Here is a 17,784-nt window from a genome sequence, read left to right as displayed (position 1 = left end):
TGGGGCGCAGCTTCTCATCCCGCACCGCTGTCCCGGGGCTGCGGCGTCTCACGTCGGATGCAAACGCCCGTAACGAGTTACCGGCTGAACACGGTCCCTCGTGCTCTTTGTGCTTCCCGCGCGCTCCCCGCACCCTTCCGTACCTCTGAGCAGGACTGTTTACCCAGGAAACAAAACGCGGTGGGAAGCTTGGTGGAGGCGCACCCGCGTTGGCGCCGCAGCCGCACAGCAGCGCTGTGCAGGGCCGGACTGGGCACTCCTGGGTACGGGGCAGGCAGGACAATGAGCGAGTCTAGAAGGGACCTTCGTGTCCCATCCCCCGAGGCGGGGATGGAGCCTTGCTCCAGGTTGGCAGTGGACACCCATCTTCGGGACAGCCGTCGTATGCGGAGCGGGGATGCCAGCGGCCCCAGACGAGGCAATACTTAGTGCCGTCGCTAAACACCAGCCCCCCCATATCCCTCCTGCAGTCATCCTGCCCTAATCCTGTTCTGCACCCCCACTGCTGTGCCCCGTTGCCCCGCAGCCCCGAGGTCTGCGGTCGCGGATGATGTTTATGGGGATGCTCGGGTCTAGGGGCTACTGCAGGCTGGGAGGGGGAATGTCGGCCTGCGCTTCATAGGACCTTGGAAATTGTAATTACTACTAAAATAAAACTCGGAGAACTCTAAATCATTCATTATCACCTTTATAATTACTCTTCTAATTAGCTTGACACGCCGCTTCATCAGGATTAATACGACGTCTTGTCACTGGCACTTCCCATTATTCTGACACTTAGCCGGGGAACCGTCCCGGGAACACCGGATGATGCTCTCCGGGGGATCCGATCCGGCGACCGGGGAGTCGAGGCCCGACGGGGCGGCGGCGGCGGCGGGGACAGGCCCGGGAGGGAGAGAGGGCGCGCCCCCCCCTCCCGCGTCCGTCCCTGCCGCCGCCGCCGATTGGTTGCGGCCCGCGCTGCGTCAGCCCCCTCTCGGCCCTCCGCCAATGGGGGCGGGCGGCGGCGGCGGCAAAAGCCCGGGTTTATAATAAACGGCGGGGGGGACGCGGCGGCTGTGACGTCACGGGGGGAGTCGCCGCCGCCGAGAGGAGCTCGGTGGGCACGGGCGGGCGCGCCGCAGTGGCCGGTGTCCGCCCCGCTCCGCGCCCGCAACTTCCCGCAACTAAGTTGTTGAGCGGCGAAGCGGCCCGGCGGCGATGCGGGGCTCGGCGGGGGCCCCGAGTTAGTGTCGACCGCGCCGCCGGTGCGCGGGTTGGGGTAACCCGGTTCCGCCCCCCATCCCTTCTCCTCCGCCCCCGGTGAGAGACCCCCGCGGCCGCCCACGGGGATGCGGACGCGGCGCTGAGCGTTTCGCCATGGAGGGGCCGAGCGGGTCCAGCTTCGGGATAGATACGATCCTGTCGGGTGGCAGCACCGGCAGCCCCGGAGTCATGAACGGAGATTTTCGCCCCCACGGCGACGGCCGGCCGGCGGATTTTAGGAGCCAGGCCACGCCGTCCCCCTGCTCGGAAATCGACACGGTGGGGACGGCGCCCTCATCGCCCATCTCGGTGAGCATGGAGCACCCCGAGCCGCACCTGGGGGTGGCGGAGAGCCTCCCGCCGCCGCCGCACCACCTCCACCTCGGCCCACACCCGCCGCCGCCACCGCCGCCGAGTTTGCAGCCGTCGCCCCCGCAGCCACCGCCGCCACAACTGGGCTCGGCCAGCTCCGGCCCGAGGACTTCCACCTCTTCTTTTTTAATTAAGGACATTTTGGGAGACAGCAAACCGCTAGCGGCGTGTGCACCTTACAGTACCAGCGTCCCCTCTCCCCACCATACTCCCAAGCAGGAGGGCAGCGCGGCACCGGAGAGCTTCAGGCCCAAACTCGAGCAGGAGGACGGTAAAGCCAAGCTCGACAAACGCGACGACACGCAGGGGGACATCAAATGCCACGGTGAGTACGGCGCGGCCCGGCTCCGCACCGGCTCGGCCGCCGGTACAACCGGAGCCGCCGTGCTCGGCCGCACTGGTGGAACGAAAATCGGGGAGAAAATTCGCGGCAGGAGCGCTCGCTCTGCCGGGGCCGCTCAGTGATCCTCGCTACCGGGGGGATAAGGTCGGTAGGAAATGAAATTAAATCAAATCGCTTTTTTAAAAAAATTTCTTTTTCTTTTTTTTCCCCTTTTTTAAATTTTAATTTTAATATCTGTTGGTCTTTCCTCTTTTAAAATTTTCTTAAATTTGGCTTCTCCATTTTTAAAGAAATAGCCCGAGCAGTGGGATCACATGGGAAATCAGACTGTATTTATTTTTAATGCAAATGCACATAAATGATTCTCTGGCTTTCTAAGAACCGGCGGCTCAGCTGCAGTTAGTGCATTCAGCCTTTTTATTTATGCTTATTCTCTCTAAAATTAAGATTAAAAATTCTACTTCTCTAGTCAATAGCAAATAAGCAAAAAAAAAAAAAAAAAGAACAAACCAAACGCAAACAAACCCACCTAACTTTTAATTAAAAATAAAATAATAATAACAACAACAACAACTCGGCCCGCGCTCGGCGTAGTGAGATGTGAGGGCTTTGTGCGTTTGGCAAAACCCTCGAGTTTTCCCTGCGCCGGGGTAGAAGGTTTATTTTTCCATCTTATTTTTTTTTTTTCAATTAGGAATTTTTTGCTGATGGGGAAGCCCCCGCCGTGTGGGGTTCGGAAGTGAAAATAGCTATATGTGCGTGGGAAGGGGAAAGGAGGAAAAGAGTGAGGAAAGGCAAGCAGGGAGAGGGTGTATTTTCCCTGCAGTGTCGGCGGAGCTGTCCTTCTCGCCGGCAGCCCGGTGCAGCCGAGAGGCAACAGGACAAATTTTCCTAATTTTGCTCAATTGAGCTATTTTCGCCAGGCTCAGAGCGGCGCGGTGCCCGCCAGTGCAGCTCATTTTCCTCCTTTAGCATTAGCATACGAGTGCCCAAACCAGATGTACAGTCTGGTCTGGCCATTTTTGTGTGCACCAACCTCCCCAGTGGGTCAATTAGGGAGATTATTGTTCTTCCTGCGGGGAAGATCAAGGAGCTCCACAAACTGGGGCCCGAGTGGAGCCGGATTGACAGATCGATTTCCCGGCGTTTCGGGCCGGGGGGAGAGGGCAGAAAATAACGAAAGCCCTGTAGTTGGGAAACGGAGAGCGGGAATCCCGCTGTTCCCCGGACGGGCTCGCCGCCACCACCCCCCGCCATAATTGACCGTTCCCCCCGTGTCCCGGACAAGTCCCCAGGGAGGGGGCGGCGGGACACGGTAACCGGGGCGGGGCGGGGGCCGAGCCGGTGTCCCGCCGGTCCTCACCGCTCTTGGGCTCGCTCACAGGGACAAAGGAGGAGGGCGACCGGGAGATCAGCAGCAGCCGGGACAGCCCGCCAGTGCGGGCTAAGAAGCCTCGGAAGGCACGAACAGCCTTCTCCGACCATCAGCTCAACCAGCTGGAGCGCAGCTTCGAGCGGCAGAAATACCTGAGCGTGCAGGACCGCATGGACTTGGCCGCCGCCCTCAACCTCACCGACACGCAGGTCAAAACCTGGTACCAGAACCGGAGGTAAGGCGGGCCCCGTCAGGGCGGCGGCCTCGGGGAGCCGGGAGCGGGCTCACGCCTTTGGGTTTCTGCCCGCGGGAGCCCGGGGTGATGCGGGGAGCTCCCGGCTGCTGCCCCGCGCCCTCCCCGGCGGTGGGCTGGGGGTCCGGCTCCTGTCAACGCTGCCGTAATTTTCTGTCTCATTACATACGGTTGCAGCCACCCTAATTCTGTCGCAAACCATTAGTGTCAGCGCGTTGCGATCTAACCGCGTACCGCGGTTATTAATTTGGCCGGAGTCGCCGTATGCATGTGTGGGGGGTGCGGGGCTCGGAGGGGAAAGCGGGCAGAGCCGGGAAGATGGCACCGTGCGCGGGCCCACGGGGACAGTGCGCTCCGTCGGGGCCCCGCGGAAGCCCCGCCGCGGCGCCGCCCTGCAGCCTCTTGCTCCCCCCGGCAGGACGAAGTGGAAGCGACAGACGGCGGTGGGCCTGGAGCTGCTGGCCGAGGCCGGGAACTACTCAGCGCTGCAGCGGATGTTCCCCTCGCCCTATTTCTATCACCCCAGCCTGCTGGGCAGCATGGACAGCACGACGGCAGCTGCGGCGGCCGCAGCCATGTACAGCAGCATGTACCGGACTCCCCCCGCGCCGCACCCCCAGCTCCAGCGGCCGCTGGTGCCGCGGGTGCTGATCCACGGGCTGGGGCCCGGCGGGCAGCCGGCCCTCAACCCCCTGGCCAACCCCATGCCCGGCACCCCGCACCCCCGGTGAAACGGCACCGCGGTCCCCGCAACGAGCCCTTCCCCTCCCCGTCCCCAAACAAGCCCCAGCACCGCAGAGGAGGAAGCGAGGGGAAGCCGAGGGGCAGGAGCTTCTGCAGGCAGTCACCGGCCACCGAGGGAGGCGATCAGTCAGAGCAGGGACTCTTGAAACGTGAACCCAGAGCCGAGCCCGTAAGTGAAACGACCACACGCGGGGGAAGGCGGGCAGAGCCGCGGGGCGACCCGCCGACCTCGGCTCCTGCGAGGCAGGACTTGGAGCTCGGAGAAAGAGTCACGGAGGGGGTGGAGGAGAGGGAGAGGGAGCCCAGCCCGAGCCCGCCGGAGAGACTAACGGCTGCGGAGGACAGAGGGAATGAGAGCGCCTCGACCCCCGAGCGGCGGAGAAGACCGGGGGAACGGAGAACTTTGCACTGATTTTTCTCATTACCTTTTTTTTTTTTTTTCTTATTGAAAAGTGGCATGCTCCCTAATGCGAACAGAATTGTACAGACCGAGTGCTGAGTGCTATATCATATTTATTATATGTCGTCCAAAAAAGGAGAAAAAAAAAATCACTTCTATACGTTAGTTTAAAACGAACAAACGTGGTTCTTCCCTATCCCTTTTCATGTCTTTTTGGATTCAGTAAAATAAATGCTTAGATGACAAAATATAGATTTTTTTTTTGTGATTGAAAAATCACAGGGGAAAAAAAAAGAAAAAAATAAACTTTATCTTTTTTTAACAAACGCGAAAATTCAAGGTAGCTAATTTCCCCGTGACGAGAACTCAAGAAATTCGGAGTAAAAAAGGCAGATGCCACTTTTTTATTTTGAATATTATATTGAATATATTTTGAATTTTAGGCTCGTTGTTTCTTAACAGGCGCTGTTTTTCCCTATCTGTATTTTAAAGGCAAATCAAATTCCCCGCAGGTGTGGAGCCCCTTGCTGTTGTTTTAAGCACCTGGGCAGGGCGGTAACGGGTAGTGGCTCTGGCCCCTTGGGGGCGGGTGCGGCGGGGCCGTGCAGAGCCTGGGGACACGGCCCCGGCCCGGCAGCTGTGTCCGCACGGAGCTGGGACGGGCAGGGAGCGTCGGCGGTCGGGGTGAGTAACGACGGGAAACAGGCAGGGAGGGCGGAGGGGTCCCGGCGGACACGGAGCTCCCGAACCCCGCTGGCCTTTGAACTTTACTACTGTGTGTGCCCGTTCCCCCCTCCCCATCCCTTCCCCGGGCAGCTTCCCTGCCGAGCGCCTCCTTGCCGGTGCCGGCGTGGGCCGCCCGGCCGTCCCGCGGGGGCAGAGGGACTGCGGGTCGGGACTGGGGGCTGTGACCCTCCTCTGGACTCCGGGGACGGCTCTGTCCCCAGCCGCTGGAGGTGAACACCCCCCTGCGAAATTAGAAAGTTATACAGCAATTACCTATAAAACATTCATAAAGTCCCATATTATCCTCTCCTTTGAGGGTTTGGCGCTTCGTTGTTTTTTTTTTTTTCCCTTCTCTCTATTTTTGCTCGTGGGTCCCCTTTCTTTTAAGATAGAAGGGAAAAAATCCCGAAAAAAGGAAAAGAGAAGCCTCCGGGCACGTTTATTTGGGCTTTGCTAATTAGCGAGCGGCTTGCTGATTTCTGTGCTAATAAATTCGCGTTAAAACCATATTGACCTTTGCCTTGATCTAACAAAAGGGGAGCGGGTCGGGAACGCCCACTTCGGTTTTCGCCCGTGTTGCGGTGGCTGCTGAGAATTCCCCCGCGCCTTCGCCGTGGCCCCCGGGTCCCCCCCACCGGAACGGACCGGAGGTGGGACCCTGCGTGGCCCGAGCGCTCCGGCCGCCCCGCATCGCCGCCGAGCTTTTCCCGGGAAACCCATCCTGTGCGGCCTGGGGATGGAGGTAGGAAATTTGGACTCGTCAGGGCCTTTTCCGCAGTCTAAGCAACAAATCTTTCTTAAAGGAGGAATGCAGCTGGAAAAGCAAATGTCAGCTCGTTGCTCTCGATGGCTAGGTTTTGACTGCATGAACTCGCTGAGAAGTAGTGAGAACAAGGAAGGAAAGTTCATACAAAATAGATGAGTGGCCCCCTCACGAGCAGGGCCTGCCGCGGGGTGCCCACCGGGGCAGGGAGTTCTTGGTGCTTTGGGTACGGCAGCAGACAGGAGCGAGAAGAGTGAGGCGGGGCTGGGGGCTGCCGGTGTCGTGCAGGACGGTGTCCAAACCCGGGGTGCCGGAGGAGGGGGGCGAGGGACTGCTACCTCCCCTGAAACGTATTTCCAGACCCAACTGAAAAGTGTGTGTAAACTGGAAGGGGTTTGGGGCAAGAATCGCTCTCTTTCACTCTTCCCCGTGTGGGAGGTAGGGCTGCAAACGGAAGTTCTTCATTTGTCCCGCTCCCAGTTCGCGCCGTGATAGAGCCGAGCCAAAGTCAGGCTGCTCTAAAATTGCTCGGCCGGGTCGCCTGGCTGTAGGAACAGGTTTCGTTGCCTCTTTGACAGCCCCGGCACGCTGCCCCGCATTACAGCGCGCTGCGGCAGGACAAAGAGCTGGGCGCCCGGCCGGGATGCGGGGCTGCCTCCCGCCGCCCGGTCCTGCGCGGCACGGCCCGGGACCGGGCACTAGGCGCCGTTGGCTGCGCCGCTTTCCCGGCCGCCGCCATCGGGTTTCTCTCCTTTCCGTGCCCGGACAGCTCCTTTCGTCTCGACCGCCCCAGACTTGGTGCGGAGCTGCTGAGTTACCGCCGTCTCGGTCCCTCTCCAGCCTTTGCCCTTGCCTAGGCCAGGACCTGCTCTCGGCCCTGGAAGTGGTTGTGAACAAACAACCAAGCTCATCTGTTGCCAGACGAACGGGACGGGCGCTCTCAGCCTCAAACAGCGGGAAATACCGGCACCCGCTGGAAAAGACGTGGCTGTTGGGGAGCTGAGCATGGAAGCAGCCCATGAGGCTGTAGCAGGCCTGTCTGTACGCAAGGGACCGCGGCAGCCCGCAGGGTGGCCGGGAGTGAGAGCTGTCCCCGTGCCGGACACTGGCCCGCAAGGAACGGGGCGATTCCGGCCCCTGCAGCCGCGGGGCCGCCTGCACCGAGCCGGGCGGCTGCGGCCCCGCCCGCCCTCAGCACCACGGACAGCTCCGGGAGGCGCGGGCTGCCCGGCCCTGGGACGGCGGGCGGGCGGCACGACAGGCTCCCCTCCAGCCTCCTTCCCCGGCGGGCGATGGCGAAGATGAAGGAGGCTGGCGCAGCCCCCTGCTGCCGCAGCGCTGCCCGTCTCGCCTCCCCGCCACCCAGCACCAGCGAGAGTCCCTGTCCCAGCCTGGCCCTTCGGCCCCGAGCGCGGGCTGCGTCCCCAAGGCTTTGCGCCGGGTTTGGGCATTGCCCGTGCACCGACAGACGGGTTTAAAAATGAGACAGGGCCGCTGCCCTTCTCCCGTGTCGTTTCGCTCCGGATTGACACCAGCGTGTCTGCCATGAGAGCCAGGAGACCCTTTGGACACCCTGTGCTCGGTTCCCCTTTAGTTTGTTTATTCTGGGCAGTGCTGTGTGCTTTGCAAGTGGGGACAGCACAGGAGGCTCCTTCGAGGAAGCCCTGCTGCGCTCAGACAGGTTTCGGTGGCTCGCTGAGCTCCGGCAGCAGAGCCGCGGGCAGGCTGCGCCGCTGCCCTTGGCTGATGGGCTCTCTTGAGGGATGCAGCAGCAGGATCATGTTTAATTACTTCACCTTCTCGGGGCATTAGTTTGGCCATCGTTAGAGCAAAAAGGGAGAAGGGCGATTCCGCTGGGCTGGGGTACGGGATGGGCATTGCGTATACGGCTCCAAGGGCGCTAGCCCTGGCGCTGCTGTGGCAGCTGGGTGTTCCGAGCTTAATCTTCTTTCCCAGCTGGGAAAGCGAGCCCGGCTCAGCCGCTGGGAACCATTCAGCAGCACCGAGCGGAATTCCCTGCCGTGCCGGTTGCCCCGGTTGCGTTTAACACACGGCCCGTATGTAACGCTGTATTGGTGCTCCGGGGCTTGGCTATCACTCCTGCAGGTTTTAGTGTTTCTTGTGAGGGTGAGTTTTTAACTTTTGTTATCTTCTGCCTTTCCAGAGTTTATCTTCCTCCAAATTCACGCCACGTTTCTGTGCAAATGCGTTTACTGATGATGTAAGTCACACTCAGTCCTTATTGCAGCCCACTCGAAAACCTCGGAAAGCCAGGACATAGAGTGAGTGCAGCTAGGTTCAACTCACCTGTGGAAAGAGCAAAAGCCTTCATAATGTAAGAAATATTCCCAGGCCGGAGGTGGTGAGCATGGGCGATGAATAACCGTTTCAGGTTGAAATTCACACGCTTTCCCCCTCCTCTATTCTGTCTTGCTGCTAAACCCACGTTTCCCGCCGGTGATACCGCCGGGTTTCTTCCCCAGCAGCCGGTTTAGAGGGGAGCTCTGCTTGCAAGAAAACGGGGGTACAGGGAAGCTGGCCCGCTGAGGGGGCCCTGTGCCCTCGTCCCGTGGGAGAAACAGCCTGCTCTGTTTTGGCGATAGCATCGAAATGACCCCCGCGATTCCTGAAGGGGCACAGCTGATGGGGACGGAGACCCACCGGGAGCTGCGGAGGGCGGGTGCGCGACCCCCGCAGGCGCGAGCTCCCCCGTGCCCCCGGTACACGAAAAAGCCCCGAACTTCTTTCCTCCTCCCTTGGGCTGCCCCAGCCGTTCAGGGCCGTGGGGCAGCCGGAGCCCGTGCCTGTCTCTGCGTGTTTCCAGCCGGAGAGCGGGTCCGGCCAAGCGCCCATCGCATTAAAACTGCCTTTCCATATTCATATGCCCTATTTTTCACAAGTCGCTTCTATTAATGGAAGCGCACAAACGCCGGTCCTTAAAATTTGCGGATTTCAAAGGAACCCAAGCGAGGCACTTTGCGCTGGCAGCGATGGATGCGGGGCCCGGCGGGACCCCCGCCACTCCCCGGCGGGAACGCGCTCGGCCGGGGGCACGGCCGCGGGTCGCCCCCGCCGCTGCACCGGGCCTCGGGATCGGCTCCCCTCCCTTCCGGCACGGGCACACCGAAGTTGTCCGCGACTGTCTTGTTCCCTCATCTCTGAGAGCCCATGTAGGGAGCTTTAATTGCCACATTTTCAAACCGAGGTAATGGTGGGGATGTCTTAGTAATTACCTTAATGAGATAACACCTTTCCTTCCCTGAACCTACTCATTATCACACTTCTTGTTCAAATTCCGACTACAAAGAGCTATACTTGTAAAAAAAAATAAAAGAAAGAAAAAAAAGAAAAGAGGGGGAGAGACCTCTGAAATTTGTTGGAGGTCTTGTTCCCTTAAAACAAGCACCTTCCGTGGATCCTTAGTATACGAACAGAGAACTGTACCTAGTTCTGGGAAAGGTTGGCTAGAAGTAAACTAAACATCTGGGGTACCCCTTAATTATTCTTGGTTGGTGTCTTTAGTTTGACCTGTAGGGATGCAAGGGTGTCAAAGTGATGAATTTTAAGATGTTGGGCTGTGAAGACGTGCAGCTGCAAGACTGATGGGTTTAGGAAGGGAATGGTAACAAGGTTAGCTGCATGTGAAGTGTGAATTGAGATTTTTGCAAAGAGACTGTGATTGCAGATGGGCATAATGTTGTACCCTTGCATGAAATCTTGCTATTATTGTATAATGGTCAGACAGAGTGTGAAATGACTTATTACTTTACTTTTATTCTTTAATGAAGTTGGGTAGGGAAGGAGAACTACCAGGAAATCGATAGTGGTGGTGCACAAAAACTGTATGACAGGTGCTGATACATTAAATATTTATTTAGTTTATTGTCACAAACTCCCTCCCAATATTCAGCTATTTCAGAAAGCAAACAAAAAGTACAGCTAGCAGATCTAGACAGTAAACATGTGCTGAATGAGAGTAATATTTTCTTTTTCATCCTCCCTTTCTGCAGCATACATGAAGTGGGTGTTTCTCTGTGGCAGCGCAGTGTATACATCATCTGTGTAAAATACAGAGATACCTAGATTAAGGCTGTGCACACATGGTTTCTGGGTAGGTTTCCAGCTGTCTGACATGTATCTCTCTCCTAAACCTTGCAGCAGGCACACAGAGAATTCAAGTGGCCTTTTCTCCAGCTTGACATGAATGTGCAAATATCTCTCACTTTTTCCATACCAAGCCCAGGTGTCCTCATGGGTGGTATCCTTCTAAAAACATGCAGGACAACATCTGCCTCTGAATTTGCACAGCAGTGTGTGGGTACATCTGGGTGTCTGGTGTGGGTGGGCAGCTTAGCCAACATCTCATGACTTGTTTCACACGTGATTAGGGTAAAACACCTTTACAAACATTTGGTTCAATTGTTCACCTGCTCTGGTCCTGATGAATATGGAGTGAGAAAAAGGAACTGGAGCTGCTCTCTCAGGATAATGTCCTTAAAAAGAGAATTTCCCAGGTGACCAACCTCAGAATGCCACCACTGAGAACAGTGTGGCAAATCCTGAGTTTGGTGGATTGTCTCAGAGATCAGCTTCATCTCACTGTTTGAATACACAGGGTGGAGGTGCAGCTTCTTGTATGCCTTCCCCTCTGGAAGGATGCAGCCCACGGCTCAAAGAGTTTCTCAGCCAGCACCTCTCCTGCAATTCCCCCCCCCAGACCTTGTCCCCAGATTCAGCACAACCCTTTGCTGACAGTGTGTCTGTTAGTTTTTGCCCTATATTGTCTATGGAGTCTGGCACTGTTACATTTTAATCTGAGGTCAGGAAGAACAGGAGAAATGAAGCAAGTTTGGGAATAATTGCCTACCCTCTTCTGCATTAGCATACGGGGTAATAATGGTGGCAGGATTGTGTGAAACACAAAATACATCTGAGGTGTCATCTTGGTCCTTACAATAGTCTTTCAGATTTCCTTCTCATATTCTTGCCTCAACATCTGAACAAGTAGTGTTTCAGGCTTGCAGCTTGTTTCTGTTGAGTCAGACTCTATTGTAGGGTTTGTTTAAAGCAGGACTTGATGAAACAGCAACAAAAATACAGTGAGGGGCAGAAATAGTCCTCTCATGACACAAAAGGGCTTGGAGTAGATCCCTGTCAGGTTTATAGCCCAATAGACTAGCAGGAATGTTGTAGCTTTAAATATTTTTTTTTTTCCATTATGTGAAGATTTAACAAGAAAAATTCCTGAAATTTTTAAGAACTGCCTGGTAAAAATGATGAAACATATGAGAACATAGAAGGGTGGGATGTCACTGCTACCCCAGCACTGTAAAAGGAACAGGCATCTTCCCTCCAACTGCTGCTCTAAAGCGGGAAAAAGCAATATGGAAAATCAAGGCTGCCAAAAAAGCCTGTTTTGGGGATTTGCCACAGGTAATTTGACTGGATCCTGTGGGTTCAAGTACCCTCATTATCCCTATACCAAAATAATGTACTTTTTCTGGACTAGAAATTCTGAAATAAGATTGGATTAATATTTCTTCAGACACATCATGGGGTCTGTGGAAAAAGCAGCAAAGCATGTGTCTCCAATGGAGCCCCAGTACAGGCAGAGACAGCTCAATCCATATTATATCCTGTGAGTTTAAAAACTAGTGAGCTTTTCTACCTAAACAGTGAGAGGCAAGGTAAGCACACTGGCAACTTTTTATTTATTTCACCCTTCTCCAGTCTTTTTTCCCCCTTTACTTTCCTCCCTTTCTCCTTTCCCTCTTTCTCTTTCCTTTTGTCTCCACCCCAGTCTGTTTAGCCAAGCATTTGGCAGCATGCCTTGGGAATCCTGCTCACCTTTCCTGGCCACTGGTGATGGCCACGGGCAGCGTGCCTTAAGCAGCACATGGGTGCTTGGTTTGGGCAGTGCAGCACAAAGTGAGTGTAGCAAAGCTGTGCCTCTTCCATGGAGACTAAGCTCATTACAGTACAGTAAAGCTCTAAAGCATGCTTAACCTCCCCAGTCTTGGGTGTTTTATCCCAAATCTACTGCAGAGCATGGACACCCCAATTAGCACTTACAGTGCACTGTTGACATTTCTCTGGGCCAGCCCAACAGGAATAATTAGATGTGATATCTAACACAAAGTCATTTTTTTCCCCAGCAGAGGGTATACTGCAAAACGAAAGCAACATCTACTGCTAGAGCACTTGGCCAGATTTGGCTCTTACATTCAGTGTTATCTCTGCAGTGTAGCTCAGCTGGCCTCTCCAGCTGTACACTGCTGCCAGGCTGACCTGCTGGGGTTAGTGCTGGGCCTAAACCTCTGGATGGGCTGCACAGGAAAGCTGGTTTACACAGCTCAGGCTGGAGTTAGAGCTGGGCCTAAAGCTCTGGATGGGCTGCCCAGGAAAGCTGGCTTACACAGCTCAGGCTGGAGTTAGAGCTGGGCCTGAAGATCTGGATGGCCACACGGGAAAGCTGGCTTACACAGCTCAGGGTCAGGAAAGCTGCTGCACAGCACCCTATAGGGATCTTTCCATTAGGAGATGCAGCATGGGTGGAAACTTGCTCAGCATAAGACCTTCTCATGTTGGAAATGTTGGCAGGTGACTGTGAGGCTGGTCCCACTTTAGTTTCAAGTTCCCATCCCACAGCACACCAGTGGAAATGCTGGCTTAGGACTAGGCCAAGCGTTACTGACTGAACATTGTTTGTGGCAGTGGTTTGCAGGATAGCAGGGCTAGGACTGTGTTATCATAAATCCCATAGCAGCAAGCCAGAAAGCCTATGGAAAATATATGTGACAGTAAACAGGAAGGAGCTCTCTGCTGCAGTGCAGCAGACTATCCTCTGACACTGCTAATTGCAGCAACACTTTGAAAATGTATGTAGTGAGTATTCCTACTTGGGTTTGCTACCATTGCTTGCCTAATTTCATGCACTGCAAACAGAAACTTGGAAAGAACTTGGCAGAGTGAAGAGGATATAAAAATGATAATTTTTCATGTAATAGAGATCACATAGAGATTTCCTTTGTAGTTCACAGCATTTCCATTCCAAGATGCTTGGAGAATTGAAGCATACAAATAGAGAAAATCTGCAAAGTGTTGTCAGGTATTATTTATGTATTATTATTTTTGTTGGAAAAGACATGTAAATATAAAGAATTAGAAAATGGAGCTACTAAAATAAATTATAGTGGAACCCACAATAAATCTAACATGAGAATAAAAGTATAATGAGAACATATTTTCTTCAGCATAAATACAAATCCTGTCTGCATGCTAAAGCCCTATTAATTGGATACTTACTACAGGAATAAATCTTTAAATGTGTAAAAAAAATCTTTCTGCTCTGTGATGAAATATAAATATCACCAGATTTATTAAAGAAAAAATTCTGCTAAATGAGTACTTCTCTTACATACTAATTTATGCTTATGCTGCATCTGAAAGAACTCATCCTGATGTGAATATCAGCTAAATGAATGAAGCTGTAAAAGAAAAAAGGTTTAATGTGCATGACGAGAAGTTGCTTATATCAGGCACGGCAGGTTTCAATGAAGTTTTATATTATGAAGTAGAGAAAAGGTGATAGTCTCTTAAGAGACATAATATTTATCCCATGAGTGACATAATAGTTCATAACTCACCAGAGAACAAGGCTCAAGTGAGTCATATATATTTTATGGCACAATTGGGATTAATACCGTACTTCAGAAAGGAATGCATAACCTATTCTATTTATATGGAGAGGTGGTTTAAAATTCACCCTCTTCCCTCAGCCTTTCTTCTACCTTTTGGGATCAAAGTACAAGACTGGGATTTGAAAAGAATGGGTGAGGATGTTGGGTGAGAAACAGATAATGCATCAAGGAACTGCTGCAGCATCATCATTTGCCAGGAGTTGCCCTGGCACGGCATTTGAAAATTCTGACTTTCTAGTGAGAGTGGCCCAGAGGAAGAGGCTAGCCCTGAGCTGCTGCACTGTAGGGTTTTTTATTGGCTGATCTTGGTGTTTTGGTGGGAAGGCAGGAGATGCTGGCTTCAGTCTCTGCTTGCAGCCTCCATGGTGGAATTCAGTTGCCCAAAATTCTTTCTGCAATGTCACTGTTTTGTCACTGTCCTCATCAGGGTGCATTTGACAGGATGCAGTGCAGGGAAAGGAGCATCCCAGGGGGATGCTCATATCACTCTTGCCTGTCAAAAAGCACAACCCTTTGGGGTATCTGCTCCTTTTCTATATGTCACAAATGGGATGTTCAAAGACAATAGATGTGGTGTTAAATTCTTGTCTTGGGAAAATCCCATGTTTCACTCCATTGAAGGCCTGTTGTAGTCTTTTGGATGGTTTCCTGAAATGTGGCTTAGAGCAGAAATTTAAAACACAAGTTTGTTGCATTCCAAAGAAAAAGCTTCTCTTAAATTGTATCCAAAGAGTTGGGGCCTAATTCTCCTCATCAGCAAAATTGCTGGGAACAGCGAAAGCTGCTAAGTTCTGGAGGCAGCATGTGGCAATTTGGAAAAATTCCTTTACCTAGGCTGGGGGATGGTAGTGGAGGTCAAGGTGTCACTGGGAACGAAGCTGCCTGTGCCCCAGAGAACCCTTAGTGTTTCTGACGAGACCTCACTTATGCTCCTTCCATGCCAATGTCCACTTCTGGTCAGTGATCTCACCATAAGATATTGAGATAAGCCAGCTGAGGACAAGAGATTTAACACGAAAACCAATTATGTCCTTCCTGATTTTGAAGAGATTTTTTTGGGCAGAACAAGATAAAACAGGATGAAGGTACCTAAGTGTTGGAAGGGAGGATGTAATTTGGGACAACACTGCAGAGATGCATGGGGAGGTTTGGCTGGAGAAGGGTTTGCTCTCAGCAGTCTCCTGTTGCTGAGGAGCCCTGGTCTAGCTGGGAGGATCAAGCCAGGCTTGCAGTGTGGGGCTGTGGTGGCAGGATGTGCATCAGGGCAAAATGAGCTGAAGTGGGGAACCCTGCCACGTGCATGGACCCATCCGGCCCATAGAGAAATCCAGGGCTCCACACGTGGGAGTCATGTTTGTTTATGTGGGGATCTGCCTCTTGTACTTTTAATCTACTGGTTACCCACACTGCCTGTCTGCCTGTAGAGAGGAATGGGATGTGCAAGCATGCCCAAGGCAGCCCACGGTGCCCTCCTGGTGCCAGTGGTGGAGAGAGCTGCAAAGCAGCAGCAGCACTTTTGGGATATGGGAAAACAGTCTGAGGGGATCTGAGACTCATCCAGTGTCCTCTCTGTTTTTTTTTTTTTTTTTTTTTTTTTCCCTCCATAATGTTATAAAGGGCTTGGGTTAGCCCCAGGTTCCCCAGAACTGCATTTTTATTTTCTTGATGAGGTCATAGCAGAAGCTGTAAGGTGTTACCTGCCTTGTTACAACGATCTCAGTGAACAAATGACTCCTGCCTTCCACCACCTCTGGGGATGAGCAGGGGCACCGAAAGAGTTGGGTCTGCCCTCGGCACTGTGGGTCTTCCCTTGCCCTTGAGCTGGCAGCTTATACAGGTGTAGAGATCAGAAAGACTGATAGTTAAATCTACTGCTTTTGATGGGGGCTCAAAAGGTCTCATTGCCTCTTTTACTGCTCTCACTTTTACATAAAATAATGCAGTCAGCCATATAAGTATTGGCATTTTTGAGGCATCTCTTTCTTTGCTAGCTCTCCTGGCAAAGTACAGGCAGTTTGTGAGCTTTTTTAAACTAGTGTGGATGAGCTGATTCACTAGAATTTTAATCTCTGGTGAAAATCTTGCAGTAGCAGTAGTAGGCATTAAAAGGAACTTAAAAATTATTTTCTTCATGATCCTGCACACAAACAATGGTAAATAATATTTCAAAGGGCCGTCTTTGTTTGAGCTACCAGTATTGAAGTGGGATCTTTTGTAATAAACTACAACTCTCTGTATAATAGCGATATGCTTAAATGATACATAAGCACAATTTTCCAAGTACTCTTAGCAGAAAGCATTTTATACCACATGGTTGTTTTATTGTGCACATTACTGTGATTGTTACAAACCCTTGCCAATGAATGACAAATTTACATACACATCATGTCAGCCGGCAATATTTTGCAGCCTTAATTGCTTTAGCTTCAGGCATTCTGTGTTGAAATAGAGTGTTTTACGTCCTGCAAGTTGCTCTGTTTCTTTGCAACAGTTAAATTATTCTGTAATTTGCCTGTTTTCCTTCTAATGCATTGTCCATTAAGTCACTTAATAATTTATGGTGTAAAAATGTATGATGCAACCTTAAACAGCATTTTAAACCATCCTGAGGCGTTTCAGTTTTTATGGTAGAAAGGCTGAAAATTTTGAAACGTATTTGTTCAAAATATTTTTCTGATAGTTTTTGCCTGCTGTAAGAACTACTTTATCCATATTTGTCTGGCCAAGTTTGGCTGATGAATTCCAAGGCTGTGATTCCTGAGAAGAGCAGCCAGGGCAGAGAGGAGGTGCAGGGGGATGAAGTGTCAGCAGGTCCTGCCGGGGCAGGAGCCAGCTGTGGAGCTGATGCTGCAATGCTTCTGTACAATCATCATCCCTTACTTGTGTGAATACCCTTTAATTGTGGAACAGCCCTCTGACAGCAGCGTGCAAGGGAAGTCTAGGATTGGGTTTTCATGTGTTGCAGAAGGCCTTCAATGTTTGCCACTGAGCTCCCAGTGAGAGGAGAAGCGACCAGGAATTGTAATTAAACCATGAATGAAAAAGAGCCTTCTATTCAGCCACTTCTACCTTTCCACCACTCTGATCTGCTGTGTGTTTATAACACAGTCTCCAGGGGCTTTATAACAAAAATTAGTGTCCAATCCACATGGCTAATCAGAATTAATATGAATGCATGTTATTCTGCTAGACAAAATCTGGTGTGAAGGTGGGTGCTCCACTTGATGCCCAGGTGGCCAACTTTCTCCTTTGGGTAAGTTGCTTCTAGAAAAGCTCTCAGGACAGAATTCTGAGCAGTTGCCATACTACATCTTGTATGTGAGGGATGGAGGAACTGGAAGTGGTTTTCCAGGTGCATAACTCTGAAGGCTTGCAGACTGAAGGTGTTTTAACTAAACACTTTAAAATTTCCTTGCAGAAAAAGAAAGGCACAGAGGAGACAAAGACATCTAGTGCCCAGGCACAGAGGAAAGCTAATCTGGACTAATTTAACATATTTCCATATGAAGTGAACAATACAGATTTATCTTTTTTTTTTTTTTTTGAGATGTGAAACAATTATGGTCTTTTTACCATGTGTTTTGTGGGGAGAAATCACTCTGACAGAAAAGGTTTTTAGCTACCTGAAGTTTGCTGGCACAGTTCCTTGCTGTGCTGCTGCAAATATGGTTTTAGAGCCTCAAGAGTTGCAATACTTTGATACAGCCATGTTTGTACCGCTGCTCATTAGCACTGTGTCTCAGTTTCTTCTGCTGTTTGCTCTTGTAAGCCTTTCTGTCCCAGGATCCCATGCTCCTGATACATTAGCTTCCCTGAGCAAAACCAAACATCTTGTAGTCAAAAGATGTGTGACATAGGGCACA

The 17,784-nt window shown here is 52.1% G+C and overlaps 1 protein-coding gene across 1 annotated transcript; it reads left to right on the top strand.

Moving 5' to 3' along the window:
• The first annotated feature begins 1,057 nt into the window (after nt 1-1,057).
• BARHL2 (BarH like homeobox 2) lies at nt 1,058-17,435 on the top strand. The gene is made up of 3 exons (XM_074546086.1): nt 1,058-1,942; nt 3,345-3,570; nt 4,007-17,435. Exons 1-3 carry the CDS (start codon nt 1,360-1,362, stop codon nt 4,317-4,319), a joined length of 1,122 nt encoding a protein of 373 aa, XP_074402187.1. The 5' UTR covers nt 1,058-1,359; the 3' UTR covers nt 4,320-17,435.
• Nucleotides 17,436-17,784: the final 349 nt, after the last annotated feature.

This window comes from Zonotrichia albicollis, chromosome 8, assembly GCF_047830755.1.
Source record: "Zonotrichia albicollis isolate bZonAlb1 chromosome 8, bZonAlb1.hap1, whole genome shotgun sequence".
Taxonomy (NCBI): domain Eukaryota; kingdom Metazoa; phylum Chordata; class Aves; order Passeriformes; family Passerellidae; genus Zonotrichia; species Zonotrichia albicollis.
Note: the sequence above shows the minus strand (reverse complement) of the source record. Positions and strands in the feature narration are given on the sequence as shown.

Excerpts from the sequence above, each read along its gene's own strand:
- BARHL2 (XM_074546086.1), top strand. The coding sequence starts at position 1,360 with ATGGAGGGGCCGAGCGGGTCCAGCTTCGGGATAGATACGATCCTGTCG. Across the intron at positions 1,943-3,344 it reads GGGGGACATCAAATGCCACG|GGACAAAGGAGGAGGGCGAC; the intron begins GTGAGTACGGCG and ends GCTCGCTCACAG. Across the intron at positions 3,571-4,006 it reads ACCTGGTACCAGAACCGGAG|GACGAAGTGGAAGCGACAGA; the intron begins GTAAGGCGGGCC and ends TCCCCCCGGCAG.